This window comes from Fundulus heteroclitus, chromosome 7 (assembly GCF_011125445.2).
Source record: "Fundulus heteroclitus isolate FHET01 chromosome 7, MU-UCD_Fhet_4.1, whole genome shotgun sequence".
Taxonomy (NCBI): domain Eukaryota; kingdom Metazoa; phylum Chordata; class Actinopteri; order Cyprinodontiformes; family Fundulidae; genus Fundulus; species Fundulus heteroclitus.
In genome coordinates, this window is record NC_046367.1 from 40,611,306 (window position 1) to 40,626,980 (window position 15,675).

Sequence of the window (15,675 nt, forward strand, 5' to 3'; positions counted from 1 at the left end):
CCCTGCTGTCTTTATTCCCGCTCGGCAGTGTGTTCCGGTGCTGTTAGCCCGGTGGCCGCGGCAGGCCGCAGGTTCGCTCCTCGGTCGGGTCCTGGTCTTGATAACAAGGTTCTGCTGGTTTCCAGGTGCTCTGCTGCGCTTTTCCTGTCACAACTGCCCCACCTAGTGGCAGAAAGCAGATAGTTCAACATGCAGAGTGAGAAACTGCAGGCGCTCAAATTAAGGCAAGAAAAGTTTGAATATTTCTAGGTTAAACACGTTGAGTTTGTTTGTCTGATGTAATTAAAAATATATTAAAAAATATCTTAAATTATGGGTTAATATTTGATAATATACACTTACAAAGCGAATATTACTATTATTGGTAATTTAAAAAATATTTGTATTTATAGCATCAATGTATTTTATGTTGCGGTACATTTATATGCGCGCTAATATCCAGTGAAAACTACAATAATGATAATGATAATAATAATAATAATAATAATAATAATAATTATTATTATTATTATTATTATTATTATTATTATTATTATTATTATTATTATTATTATTATTATCATCATTATTACTATTATTATTATTATTGTTATTATTATTATTATTATTATTATTATTATTATTATTATATTTATTATTATTGCTATTTTTGTTGCTGTTGTTACTATTTTTATCATTAGCAATATATCCGTGCTACTTTTATGTTACAGCACATTAATATACATTAATGGACGCTTTTAAACAGCTGAAAGACATTTTTTTATTATTAACTTATCGTTTTTTGTGTATTTATTTTTATCTTATTTACTTGTCTTCTTCAGTTTTTGACTGAATCTATTTTTTTTTTCAATAAAGCATTATGTTTTCAACAATCCAAAAAGTAAATTTACCATATCAATAGTTTTACTTGTATTTATCTATTATTTCAGATTATGAAAACATCTGACATTTGTTATTATAGTTGAATGGATGGATGGGTGGATGGATGATGGGTGGGTGGATGAGGGGGTGGATGGAAGGGGCGGAGTTTGCTGCCTGGTTTAGCTGTCAGGGTTAGAGTGAGCGGATGGAGTGATCAGCAGCAGATCTTTAACAACCTGTGGATGAAAACCTGGACCTGGGTGATCCTGTAAAAAAACACACAAAAAAAAAAAAAACACCGGGCGCCTGTTTGTGTCATGCGTGGGCTGTGGCCGTGGGTTTTCTGGGCGCTGGCTGTGAGCAGGAACGTGGGAGCAAGCGGAGAGTTGACGGAGACTGAGGGACATCTTCTGCATGCTGATGAGAGGAACTTTCTAAAGCAGGACTCCATGAAACAAGAAGCCTTTGAGCATCAGGAGCAGCTGGAGGCCCTGCCAGGTTTGGAGCCACAACTTCGAATCAATTTAAACACGTCGGGCTTTTTTTCCTGCTCGATCATTTCAGTTGAGATGAAATAAAATATTTATATGTTGTGATGTTTTTAACAGTGTTGTTTTTTTAATAATTCCCCTTAATTATTTGCGCCATCAAGCTTCACTTCACATATTTGGATTACATTTTAGACTAAGATTTCCTTATTTGTGTGCGGATTTACTCACAAACTACTAATCTGTTTATGAGTAACAAGCGACGTGAGAGAGCTTTTATGGCAAGTGGATTTATCATATAATAGATCAATTGTTCAAACTCAAGGGGGACATCACAGCCATCCATCTGTGCTGTTATCAGCAACAATATCTCTGATATCTCAGCCTTATGAGGAAACCTTTTCTGTCCTCGTCTTCTGGACTCTCAGATCCAGACACAGACAGGTAGATTCTTCCTATTTATGCTGAACATCGCTGATGTCTGAAACTGAATTGTTTCAACAAGAACCTCTCAGGGAGACTACATTTATAGTAGTGTTGTATTTAGTCACAAGTTCGATGTTAAATGTCTTCAGATAAAAACTTGGAAAACCATAAATATCTGAAAAACTAACCGTTCCAACTTTTATTCATGATTTCAAGTTCTCAGAAATGAGGTAATACAAAGAGAACATCAGAGATTATTTGTTTGGATGCTGATGACCACTGATCCATATTCAAATTTCTTCAGATTCATGCTGGATGTAAGAACCTAAGACACAAGTCTTGGAGCGCTGATCAAAGTCAAGTCCAAAGTTGTTAGAGCACAGATTCCAGTCAATTTCAGAGTTTTTATTGAGGGCAGATATAAGTCAAGTCTCCAGTCTTTAGGACACGATCTGAATCATCTGGTGTCTTGTGGGTCTGCTTCAAAGTCAAATTCTGGAGAGTTTCTCTTCAAGGCTAAATGGGACTGAGTTCTAAAAGCCAACTCATACCTGCAGCAGCAGCAGACACTTATCAGAACGATATGGCCCTGTTGTTTTCTGTTGACCGTCACCAGCAGCAGGTGGTCAGCTCTCATACCGTTGGTTCCTACACCAGTGGTTCCTACACCAGTGATTCCTACAGCAGTGGTTCCTACACCAGTGGTTCCTACACCAGTGGTTCTTACCAGTGGTTCCTACCGATGGCTTCTACCGGTGGTTCCTACGGCAGCGGTTCCTACATCAGTGGTTCCTACACCGGTGGTTCCTACTGGTGGATCCTACCGGTGGTTCCTACACCGGTGGTTCCTACACCAGTGGTTCCTACACCAGTGGTTCCTACAGCAGTGGTTCTTACCAGTGGTTCCTACACCAGTGGTTCCTACACTGGTCGTTCCTACACCAGTGGTTCTTACACCAGTGATTCCTACACTGGTGGTTCCTACTGGTGGATCCTACCAGTGGTTTCTACACCGATGGTTCCTACACCAGTGGTTCTTACACCAGTGGTTCCTACACTGGTCGTTCCTACACTGGTGGTTCCTACACCAGTGGTTCCTACTGGTGGATCCTACCAGTGATTCCTACACCAGTGGTTCCTACACCAGTGATTCCTACACCAGTGGTTCCTACACCAGTGGTTCCTACACCGCTTGTTCTTACACCAGTGGTTCCTACACCGCTCGTTCCTACACTGGTGGTTCCTACACCGGTGGTTCCTACACCAGTGATTCTTACACCGGTGGTTCCTACACCAGTGGTTCCTACACTGGTCGGTCCTACACTGGTGGTTCCTACCGGTGGTTCCTACCGGTTCTTCTATGAATGTTTCTCTACACGAGCAGCAACGCTTGTGATAAAACCACACAAATCAGTAGAGATTTTATTTTATTTGGACTAAAACAACCAGATTGTATGCAGGTACAAAGTGAACTGCATACAGCAGGGATGTTGGGGCTTCGCCTACTATCTGCACTTTGCAAATCATAAATCCATTATTTCTGTTGAAAGTCTCCAGTCTGGAATATTTCCACAATCGCTGATCATATCCAGAGAGGTGGCAGGAAGAATGCTTTCTTTGAACTTAAAAAAAAAAAATAAACATTGAAGCATGTTTTGAGTATATGCCACGACAGCTTGCCATAAGACCTCATAAGTAATGGCTTCTCCATCTGTTGAAGTATACCAGCATCACGCTGCTTTCATTCGTCATCTTTTCTGCAGGTGGTTTACAGTGGGATTACAGTCTGTCAGCGTCTGCAGTGTTGCTGGGAGATAGAAAAGATTTTATATTTAGATGTGACCAGAGGAGGAAAACTGACTCAGCTTGCTCTTTAAATTTCTGCGGCCCACGTGTCCACACAAAAAGATCCTGATACATCTCTTCGGCTCTTTCAGCTCATCTCGTCTTGCTATCTTTTTATTAGTATTTACAGAAAGTGGACTGAAAGCATGACTGTCCTCTTCTTGAACTTTCTCTGCCAGGCTTTTTGCCTACAGCGCAGCAGAGCCGAGGAGCTGAAAGAGGAATCTGTGACCCTGTTCCCTTATCAAGTCATTCATGACTAATTCATGCCGACGTAGGAGTACATCGGCATCCTTCGTCGCATGATCTGGTCTGTAGCTGGAAAACTTGGACATGTAGCCGAGCGTGCTGTTATCCCCGGTACAAATGGCGGCCCACTCCTCCGGCCCGGCTGGCTGTCAGCTGAGTGCTGCCAGGTTTTCTCCTCACAGAGTTAAGGCTCCGGGGAAAAGGACATTCTACGCTGTGCTTGAGCTTGAAATGAAGAAATATAGAGCTGGTTGGGGATTGCTGTGTTGTTTAATGACCTGAGCAACAGATCCGAAGACTTGCTCGTTCACCTCCAGCTAAACTCAGTCTCCCGCTAGACATCTCAGACGTTGTCTCATGTTCCCCTCCATCAGCTGAAACAATGGCCTAATTCCAGCACCACATGCAGGGTGTGGGGGCGTCATTAAAGATAATTCCCTGCTGGACCATCTGTCTATGCTGCTGGTGGTCTCACAGGATTGTTCAGTCAACACGTTTGTGTTCAGTCCAGCATGTTCTCTGTCATTCTTGTCATCTTTGATAAAATGATGGATGTCACGCCTCCTCTTGTTCCAGCTGCTCCTTCAAGCAGCGGCACTGTTAGCCACCCTTTGTTTTCAGTAACCATAGCATCTTCTTTCATCTCCGTTCTCTTTATTTATTTGTTTCAGGGGGAAAGGCTTCACTTTTCTGCCTTTGACATCGTCGCTCCTCTGTTCCTGATAATAACCCACATCACAGACGCTACAGGGTCTTCTTTCTCATCCGCAGACCCTTTTTGTTTCGCTTCATAAACCCCTCTCTCTGTGGCCTGGGTCAATTTGCCAAATGGAGGGATTACAGTAATCTAGCACCAAAAAATGTCCTGTTCAGATTTAGTGGGCCAACCCCCCCTTCTGTTGTGTTTGGCCCCTGAAGCAGGAAAACGCACTTAAAAAAAAAAAGAAAAGCAGGCTTCCTCTCCCAGAACAACCGTCCTCCTGTCCATCTGCACCGGTGTCAGCGTCTCAGCGGGCTCACGCGGCCAAATGTACTTGTTTGTTTCACGCCGGCGGCTAAAAAATGGATGCAGTCCAAGCAGCTCCGAGCTACGGCTCTGCCCTGTTCAAAGGAAACCGTTGGGGGTAATGATATGGGTGGATGTGGCTGTCTGAGGCTGGCCTGAGCTGAAAGCCGGTAGCATTAGGGCTACCTGCAGCATGGCAGCGTGATTCATGCTGGAAACTTTTGGCAAATCCTCAAGCAGCGGGATTAGGAGTCGTCTGAGAAGCATCAATCCAGCCATTACACAACGCTGTTGGGGGTACTAGGATGGCTGTTACAGTAGTGCTTCTGCGCTTCATTAGGGATGAAAAATAGCTTCTGTACGTCTATAGTTTAGAAAATAGAGGTGATACTACTGATGAGGTTGCGGCTAAGATGTCTCATTAAATGTAAGGTCAACTTCTGGCTGCACAGAGTGAACTTCCTGCAGACTTGGAGGTTACAGCAGTTTCTCCTGTGGCTCAGAGTGTTGGCTGAGAATCTGAGAATTGTTGCCTTTTCAACATTTATGTTAGAAGCAGGTTTTCTAGACCTTCAGTTCTGATTTACGGTAGCCCACTAGGATTGTATCCACTCCAGAATAACAGCTGAGACATCTTTTGTTCTTGTTTGTCATGTTCCTGCTCACTGCCGGACATCAGAGGTCGATTTCTTTATTCTAAAATGAATTTGTCAGTTTGTTTCTGTGTCACTTCGAAACTGTTCAGCCATGTGCATTTGAATTAGTCCTAAATAACAGCTAAGAGATAACTGGGCCTTTATGTGTTAGTATGTTGGTAATGTTCTTTGTCAAATACTTCATAACGTTGGAAGCAGGTTGGATCCTGAGATGCTTTAGCCTGTTTCATTTAATGTAATAACGGAGTTCCAGGTTGTACAGGGGACACAAACGGTGGCTGGTTATGTTTAAACATTGTTGGGGACTTTCTTCTTTACTTTATCCTCCACCAGGAGAATGTCTCTCTGTTTTTGTTTTGTTTTGGACCATCTTGAACGTTCACTATCTTTAACTCTTTTTGAAACCATTTGGGGAACGATGGTATGGGGTATTTATTTATTTATTTTTTTTGGGGCATTTATACGACAAGTATACGACACTTCCACTTTAAACATCAACCAAGTAATGTTCGGACGCTTGTAAGTCGTTTTGTTGATTTAAAGTGTTATTCTGGGGTTGACCAGCCCATTTAAGTATAAATGTCAATTGTAAGTAGGGATGCACTATGAAAATTTGGGCCAATGATAATATCTGACATTAATATTGCCTTTATGTCTGATAACCAATGTTTACCGATGTCCCCATGCATCCACGTTTCTGGGATGGAAAATTTTGCACACTTTTGTACCGACTGAAAACTACGCTAACTGAATTTTTTAATGTGGGTTATTACACGCTGCTTTTCAGATTTCCTCTTTTGACACTGCAAAACGACCACATCCCCTCTCCCTCCCTAAAACACTGGCAGAAAGGGTAACTAGAAATAAACATTGGTTGTTGATATTGGCCCAGTTTTACTTGTCGGACCGATACCAATATGTTAAAAATCGATGCATATCGTGAATTATCCGCTTTTTTGTCTCTTAATCCGTGTTCCTTTTTCTTTGGCGATTTTAAAACTCAACTTAAATGACCCACTTTTAATCTTTATCCTTGTCATAAGATTTTGATCAGGAGTGTGTGTAGCAAAAAAGCAGTTTACTACTTTATGCTATAATTGATCCATTCTCAATATATAAATATTACCTTGTCAAGGTTGAACACATTGTCCCCTTACCTGGATAATCTATAAGAATTTCTGCCTCTTCCTGCACAGAGGCCGTGACTGATTATTCATTATTCATTTATTATTGTGCAACTCTTCATCTCACAGCTGGAAAGCCTGTTGTCAGAGGCTCATAATGGCCCATTGGTGCGTAGTGTAAGCTGCTAATTGAGCAAAGGTTTACATGATCATTAGGCCGTCAGTGGGATTCGCTTGGAGATTTCTGCAAACTTGTAATGAACAAGAATTTCCCCTCAGAGATTAATTGAACTGGTGATGTTTTATTCTAGTAAATTTTGGTTGGCAAGGGAATACACTCAGTAACAACCGTAAATCTTACTGGTACCAGGTTGTTGTTTTTTTTTTTTGTTTTGTTTTTTACAGAACTGCCCTTTTTCTTTGTAGCACAGATTAAAATATACACAGCGGCTGCAAATTTAGCAGCTGAAAATCTGATGTGAATATGACAGGAAAGGTGATGGACTGAGATCTGGCAACATTTGTGCCCATTGGAGAACAGTGAACTTACTGTCAAGACAACAGTTTAAAGTCAATAAAACAAAGAAAATAGGCCACAAAAATATCCCCCACTGCATGATGCCACCTCCACCAGCCTTAACTGTTGACACAAGGCAGGATGGAGCTCTGCTTTCGTGTTTACACCCGATTCTGATCAAACCAGTTGAATGTTGCAGCTGAAATCAAAAACCATTGGACCAGGAAATTTTAGCTCTGGTGAATCTGAATGAATTGTCACCTTAATGTCCTGTTCTCCGCTGACAGGAGTGGCACCCTGTGAAGTCCTCTGCTGCTGTAGCTCATCTGCTTTAAGGTTCCACATGTTCAGATGTTATTCTGCATACTCTTGTTGTAACCAGTGGTTACTTAAAATAATTTGGATTTTTTATTATCTGGAACCAGCCTGCCTGTTCCCCTCTGACACCAGCAAGGCATGTTCATCCACACAGCTGCTTCTCTCTGGATAATTTCTTTTCTTCAGACCATTCTCTGTAAACCTGGGAAATGTATGTAAGAAATTCCAAGTAGATCAGCAGATTTTGAAATAGTTAGAACATTTCACCAGGCTCCAAGAACTGTGTCACATTGAAAATCACTTAAAGGAACAATTAGTAATAATGCCACTTAGTGGTTAAAATTGGAACTACACATACACAATGTTTGTCACGGAGACTAGCCATTTACTCAACGGTCTGTTGCTGCTGTGAAACTCTATTTAATTTTTATTTCCACACGACAGGTATATGATGTATTTCTGGTCCGCTTCTGTTCCATGTTTGCAGGCTGCTGCTGTTTTGCCAAGACAAAATACCAAATGCTGCGCTCTGTTTTGGGAACTCTGGGAACTCTCATATGATTGGCTCAGGAACCAGGAAGTAAATTCGTGTTACACTCTGAACCAAAGTCATTCTGGACCGTTCCTCTAGGTTTGAAAGGAGCAAAACTTGACTAAGACATTGTTGATGGAGAGGACCGATAGTTTATAGGGAATGTTACTAACATCCCAGGTGATAAGTGAGAATCATTTAGGTTGATTTTACAGTAAATGTATTACTTATTGCTCCTTTAAATCAACCCCATTCACATCTAGATACCAAAATGCATTTCAGTTGCTAACATGTGATTGGCTGATTGTTGTAAGAAATCATGATAACTGATTCCTCGGTTACTTATGAAATCAAAGGAAATGGTGATTATATCAAGTTCTAGCATTCTATTAAGAACCAGAGCAGAGATAAAGTAATTAGACCCCTGGGCTAGGCCACAGCGTGCCCCTCCCCCTTCTGCTCCCAGCCCTGGTCTCCTCCAAATCTCAGACCACTGCCTCTCGCTCATTGCTGTACCGAGCATAAGACGTAACACAAAAACCTCATAGTCCAAACATTTACAATCCCCCATAGAAAATATGCAAGCATGGACCTTGACGAACCAGGGAGAGTGAAGCGGATACCAAGCCTTTCTCGTTTCCTCCCTGTGTGCAGCTGCTCAGATGTTTTAGAGGAGATAGGTCAGAGGGGAACTCAGAACCCAAGCTGTAATTTTTCCATTCACACTGATTCACAAGCAACAGGACCGGTTCGTTCTTTCTGTACCTGTGGAGTTTCTGTTTGATTTCTAATCTGTCGTGATTAACTCTGTGATATCCTTGAGGGAAACTACAAATTATTTCATTTTCTGCATTATATGGTCTCTATTAGGTTAACTGGAAATGTAACCACTTTCAATCCGTTAGAGGAAAGCTTATTCTTACGCTTCATAGAATACATCCCTTTTTTAATATCTTTGAAGGCCATCAGCAGGCTGGCCTTATTATGTTGGATTTAAAACTTAAACTTTTTCTCTCTTTAGGCTCCACCTTTAACCTGAGGGTCCAGGTGAACGACATGCTGAGTCAGCAGCCCCTGAGCCAGGCAGCGGTGGAGCTCTTCGTCAACCACACGTTGAACAGCACAGCCTTCAGTGAGCAGGACGGCAGCGTAAGGCTTCGCGTACCTTTCCACTCAGGGCTGCCCATCACAGTTGTGGCCACTAAGCGAGGCTTCATTTCTGCACTGCTGCCGTGTAAAACCAGCAGAATACCGAGTGAGTTTGCTGTTCACGTCTGAGTGTCAGTGCCGAGAATAAAACGTGCAAATGATCTGTTACTAATTTTGGGATGCGCTGTGATAGACTGGCGACCTGGGTGAACCCCACCTGAACAGAAATGTCACCAATGGATGGGAACTTTTAGGAATTCATGCACTCTGGATGTCAGAACCAGTTACAACCAAATTTTGGACCTATTCTTGGTCTTTAGTATGTGACAGCATCCTAGAGAGGTTTCCTCATTTCTTTACTGTAGATTTAAACTCTGAGCTGTTGAATATTTCTGAATTATCCGGTTCCTGCTCTGTGACAGAGGCAGTGAGGCAAATGACAACACCGCCATCTAGTGGAGAAACAGCAGAACTTGAATTATTGTTATTAGTTATGCATCTCTGAACCTCCTCTGTCCTTTATTATTCCTGCAGTCTTTTCATCAGTAACCATACCCCTGCTGCGTCTCAATCAAGGAAACATCTGGCTCTTTGAGGATTCGGTTCTGCTCACCGGCAGAACAGCTGGTATTGGAACCTTTTCTATTTGCTCTCTCAGTGGATTAGAAATGTAAAAGTTTGACACACATTCATAAATCTTTCTTTTGTTTGAAGCTGCCGGTTCCCAGCCCACAGTCAGGTTTCCCCAGAGCCTCTTGAACCTGACGCACAGCAGGAACGTGAGTTCTGTTAGAGCCTACCTGACGGTTCCCAAACTGGGCCCACAACAGGACGGCTCTCTGAACACTCTGGGCATCATGAGCAGCCAATCAGGTAACAGCTTTATCCTACATGATTTATCATCAGCTCCATGTAATGGTGGCAACAGAAGAACATCAGCAGGTTTCAAGCACAGTTTATGTATTTATTTATGTTTTTTAAACAGGGGAGTCCTAATTGAGATCAGAACTTTCTTTAGCAATGGCAGCCAAGTTAGCCACCATAAAGATCAAAAACTTTATGAAGCAGTTAAGACCTTTTTCAGGGGTAGATTATTCCAAGATCATGGTGCACAGAAATAAAATGGGCTGCTGGAACCAAAACCCTGAATTTAATTAGTTTCATTTAAAAGTGGTAATTTGTTAAGTTGCTATGTGTCGACTCCCCACTGAATGATTTAATACTGAGACCCAAACAGGAGAACAAGCAAACAAACAGAATTATTCTAAAAGGAAAGACGTACAAGTATTGGGCTAAAGCCCCAGTTTCATAATCTTTATTTGCGTTTGGAAAAAAAAAAAAAAAATCTACGTTTTCATGTTTGTTTGAATTGAAATCAAAAATGCTGTTAAACCAAGAGGAAGTTCCTGTAAAAATGGTGTCTGAGCTATGAAAAATAGCTCTGAAATTCCCATGTTGGCACCATAAACCCAAAGATGAGAGATACAAACAGAGCAGACAATCTCCTTGCTGGCAAAATATACCTGCTAAAGTGTGGACAGTCACTTTATAATGCAAAAAGGTCCAATTCATTTCCAGTCATCTAAAATCCAAGTCAGTTCAAATTCAATTTCAACGAAAATTCAGATGAGTCAATAATGAAAGCTGTTATGACGTTATCTAACTATGGGAGCAATGAGCCATTGCCTTTGCCACACTCTCCCCTCCTGAGCAATCACATGTTGGCATGTGGTAACTGGAGGAAACCACAGCAGGGGGTGAGAGGACAGCAAGTAGGAACCCAGAAGCACTGGGTCAGGAGTACCTTCTCTGGGAAGGAAGAACTGAAAGTAAGCAGAGTTCATATCAGCAGTAACTCCGTCAGTGGGTCATTCTAGGATTTGCCTTCTAGGGACAAAAAATAAATAATCCAAACTGTCACTAACTACCTAAGAAATTAAATTAGTAACAACAACCCTGAGTCTGTAAAATAAAATCATTCTTATGACTCACAGAGTTTATCACCCTCATTGGGTTTCTGATCCAGGATACGTGAGCGTGGAGTTGAGTCCAGTGGCAGCCATCAGCGTCCAGCTCTTCTCTGGAGACACGGAGCTGCAGGTGAGCGGGCCGATCCAGATCAGCCTCAATGTTCCTGAGAGCTGTGGGCTCCAGGCTCCAGACGTTGTTCCGGCCTGGTTCTTTAACAGGACTACCGGTCAGTACAGATGCACTAACGCTCTACCCCCTACCTGACCAGCTGCACAGCTAACTCCTTTATTGTTCTGTGCTTCATGGTGTTTGGCTTCACTGCAGGTGGATGGATGAGGAAAGGACTCGGAAAGATGACACTGGTAGCTGGAAAACTGATGTGGACTTTCACCGCTCCTCACCTGGGCTACTGGATCGCAGGACCTTTGACCTCCACCAGAGGCAGGTTTTCACCTCAAATCTCAGGTTTACCGCTGTTCTTAATTAAGAAAGTCAAACTGGGAGGGAGAAATATCATGTTTTGTCCCAAAATACACATTTGTGTGAAATAAATCCATGAAATAAATCAACTCAAGGCATCTGAATGCATAAAAATGGCTAAACCCGCAGTACATGCTCTTATGTTCCCCTTTCAATGGGTCATTGAGATTACTTTTTATTCAGTTTTGTAACTTTGGGGGTAAATAAAAATAAATATCTAGTTTGGATTTAAAATCTTATCTGGTTAAAGTCCGTAACCAACTGGAGTTATCGAGTTAAAAGCCTTTCAGGATGCAAATTTAACATTTCACATAAAATCTTCTTTACCTGGTAACTTTATTATACATTTGATGTATTTTCTGAGTTTATTTTTACGTTTATTATCTTCTTTAGGTTTCTTTGGATTTCACATCCTCGTGGACGTGATTTCACAACATTCATTTTTCCTGATGGTTTTTGCTGGAGGAACATTTGTTGTGATCATCTGTCTTCTGACTGGACTCTTATGTCACTGCAGGTAAAATCTTTACTTTCATTTTAGTTTAAAGGTCTTTTCTGAAACCTTTGCTCAGAATAACACCACACCGCCTTATTTTTTTCCATCTTTTTCAGTTATTCTGCACTCAGGACAGATTTAAGGTTACATTTATTTTTTAAGAAAAAATATATCCTTCTATGCAGCGGTTAACAAAAAGCTCCTGGGTGTATCATCTACAGCTTCACTTTGGTTTTAGTTTCAATTTAGTTTGAATATATAGTTAGCTGAATTGTCAGTTTAATAAATGCTATCTTAAAATGCCTTAAAATGCAAACAGAGTCATATTCAATAGATTAATCATGTTCAAATTCACTCCATATGCAGCTAAGGCATGGGGGATTAAAAGTTATCAAAATGGTGAATGTATGATAATGTATCTGAGCAACTCTTCCTAGAGCTTTTGACTCTAATCACTCGGTATAATCTGGACGCATTAGGGATGAAAGTATTTAGCCACACTGGACAGTTGTCTGCATTGTTTGATGACTTTACAGCAATCCCTCTTACCAAGCATGCCTGTAGCAACAGAGGAGAGGAATACTCCCCTTTAACAGTAAAAAACCTCAAGCAGAACCAGAACCAGGCTCAATGTTTAAAGCCATCTGCCACGAGAAGACAGAGCAGAGAGCGCGGAGGAGTGAAGTGCTCTGTTAGGAACATACGGGGTAATCAGAGCTCTGATATATGATGGAGCTTGATTATTAAGGGTTTTATACGTTAGAAAAATAATTTTAAATTCTATTCTTGATTTAACAGGAAGCCAATGAAGGGAAGCTAAAATTGGAGAAATATGATCCCTCTTGTTGATTTTCATCAGAACTCTTGCTGCAGCATTTTGGATCAGCTGAAGACTTTGAACTGCATTTTGTGGAATTCCTGATAGTAAAGAATTACAATAGTCCAGCCTTGAAGTAACAAATGCATGGACTAGTTTTTCAGCATCGCCCCTGGATAGAATGTTTCTAATTTTGGCGATATTCCTGAGGTGAAAAAAGGAAACTCTGGAAACCTGTTTAATATGGGATTTAAATGACATGTCTTGGTCAAAAAATAACACCAAGTTTTTTTAATTTATACAGAGACAGATTTAATGCCATCCAGATTAAGTGATTGATTAAGAAGTTTATCTTTTAAAGACTGAGGTCCAAAGATTATACCTTCTGTCTTGTCAGGAGTGTGATCCCGTAGAGCATGTTTTATATATATTTGGTTGTTATGCAGACAGTGTGCAATCAGAAACTTCTTATTGTATTAACATATAGAAAGGCTTGAAAACACTAACATGTGTGAAAATAATCTAAATAATGTGTTTCACATAGTTGATTGAGTTACTGAAATAAATTAACTTTTCAACTATAGATGTGACTATTGAACCGAACAGACATCAAATGTTGCTTTTCTAAAGGTCTTTCACTTACACCTGAGACTTTAGCTTCTTTTTCACTTATATTTTTGGAGTTTTTCTTTAGACAGATTTATCTATGACATGTTTCTGGTTAAAAAAATCTTAAAGTTAGCTTAAAATGTTAAATGAAGTAATGATAAAAGAGTCAGTTGTCATATGAGTAAGCTCTATGAATTATTAATATTTGTGTGATTTGTTTGCAGGAGGAAGTTCAGTGAAGATAAAGCCAGACAGACGTCAGCGGTGCTGAGAAGAGACCAGACGACCTCCACAAACCACGACGAGGAGTCTGAAACATCTTGGTCTTTACAGCGGAACCAGCATCAGAACCAGAGCAACGGCTCCTTCATCACAGTGAAGAGCAGTGAGGTGATCGCCAACCCCAGCGCTCTGGTGGCTCCGTTGGAGCACAGCGGACCGGACTTCATCGCTGTGACCTCAGAACCAAACCGAGCTCCTGCATCCCTCCCCGACGGTCTGTTCTTCTACAACCAACCTGTGGCCATCCTTCCTGCTCCGGCTTTTTTCCACCTGGAGGAGCATCCGGAGCAGGCCGAGTGGAGCAGGTCTGCCACGCTGCCACGGGTCGGCGCTTCAAACGGAGCCGCCGCCGAGCCTCCGAGGAAAGAGAGCTTCACCCAGACTCTCCACACCGAGGACCAGCTCCAAAGTTCTGAGGGCTCCCAGGGACCAGCCACCACGTCCAGGGTGCCCTTCAACCTCCCGGAGTCGGCGTCGGTACCAGGAACGCTGAATAAACGGGCCGGCAGCAGACATTCTGTCCACGCCGTCACAGGTTTATCTAAAATCCCCTCCCCTCAGCCTCCCCGGGCCTGGTTCGTCTCCCTGGAGGGAAAACCCGCCGCAGAGATCCGGTACGCCGTGTCGGAGCAGCAGAGGAGACGGAGGCCCATAGAGAGCCGAGAAACCAGTTTGGACTCCGGGGTGGACCTGAGCGAACTGAATCAGACGACTGGGAAGAGGCCGGTGACTCTGGAGAGAACCACTACGTTCATTAAAAGCCCGTCCAGCAGCAAACACACGCCTCAGGAGTAAAAGCATTTATTTAGCAGCTTCAGAGGTAACTTACAGATGTAACGTTCCACTGGGGGCGGACCACAGAGCAGAGAGACTCAGATCACGCCTCCTTTAAAGCACCTAACAGACGGGGCAGCCATAATAATTTCTCATCCATTATCTTACAAACAGTCGGTCTCTAACCTTTGTTTTTGAGGATATCTTTGTATGTCATTTGTTTCAAGATTTCAAGTTATCTGTAATATATCAAGGGAACACTGCATGGCGTTACAGTTAAACTCTCTTTACAGTGACAATAAAAATGGACGGCCCAGCTCACACTTTAAACCTTTGTCCATGTTTTTCTTCCAGGATGTCTATTCTTGTCTGTATCACATGCTAATTTGGCCAAAACATAAAGAAAGGTTTAATTTTTCACACTAAGAAATGTAATTTTAGAAAAAGGCATTAGACTTTTTTTTAAACACTATTGCTTTGGAGCAAGAAGATCCTGGCTTCAAATCCCAGCCTGGGCTTTTTCTGCATGGAGTTGAATGATCTCCCCATGAAAGCTCCAGTCGTCTCTGGGTACTCCTGCTTCCTCCCGCAGTCTTAAACATGACTGTTTGATTAATTTATTAAAATAAATTGCCTTTGGGTGTGCATGGTTGTTTGTCCTGTGATTATCTGTGTTGTCCTGTGGTGGTTGGAGACCTGTCCACGGTGTCCCCCAATGAACGCTGGAGATGGACACCAGATGCCCTGAACCCTGTATTGGTAAGGCAGGTCTAGATGATGGATGGATGGATCCAGCCTTTTTGGAGTTCCTCAAACAAAATGGTTTATTACAACAATAAATTAAAGAAAATGCATTGCCATTCCGTGTGTTTTTATGTTTCTATGTGCATTTCAACAGTGTTGGAAAAACAACATAAATAACCTGTATTCACTTAGTCCCTAATTAGCCAATATTTTTTTATTCATGTAGATACACCTATTTATCAGGGCTACTTTTTAGTAGTTTATTGAAAAACTGCAACTTATTTGTTTGTAAGGCTACATTGCTGTTTATTCAATAATTTTTATCATGTAA

The 15,675-nt window shown here is 41.7% G+C and overlaps 1 protein-coding gene across 1 annotated transcript; it reads left to right on the top strand.

Annotated features, from left to right (window-relative positions):
* The first annotated feature begins 1,025 nt into the window (after positions 1 to 1,025).
* On the top strand, positions 1,026 to 15,249 carry LOC105938012 (protein FAM171B). The gene is made up of 8 exons (XM_012879611.3): positions 1,026 to 1,359; positions 9,044 to 9,277; positions 9,706 to 9,798; positions 9,886 to 10,044; positions 11,198 to 11,368; positions 11,467 to 11,583; positions 12,016 to 12,139; positions 13,769 to 15,249. Exons 1-8 carry the CDS (start codon positions 1,179 to 1,181, stop codon positions 14,619 to 14,621), a joined length of 1,932 nt encoding a protein of 643 aa, XP_012735065.2. The 5' UTR covers positions 1,026 to 1,178; the 3' UTR covers positions 14,622 to 15,249.
* Positions 15,250 to 15,675: the final 426 nt, after the last annotated feature.

Excerpts from the sequence above, each read along its gene's own strand:
- LOC105938012 (XM_012879611.3), top strand. The coding sequence starts at position 1,179 with ATGCGTGGGCTGTGGCCGTGGGTTTTCTGGGCGCTGGCTGTGAGCAGG. Across the intron at positions 10,045-11,197 it reads CATCATGAGCAGCCAATCAG|GATACGTGAGCGTGGAGTTG; the intron begins GTAACAGCTTTA and ends TTTCTGATCCAG. Across the intron at positions 11,369-11,466 it reads GTTCTTTAACAGGACTACCG|GTGGATGGATGAGGAAAGGA; the intron begins GTCAGTACAGAT and ends GCTTCACTGCAG.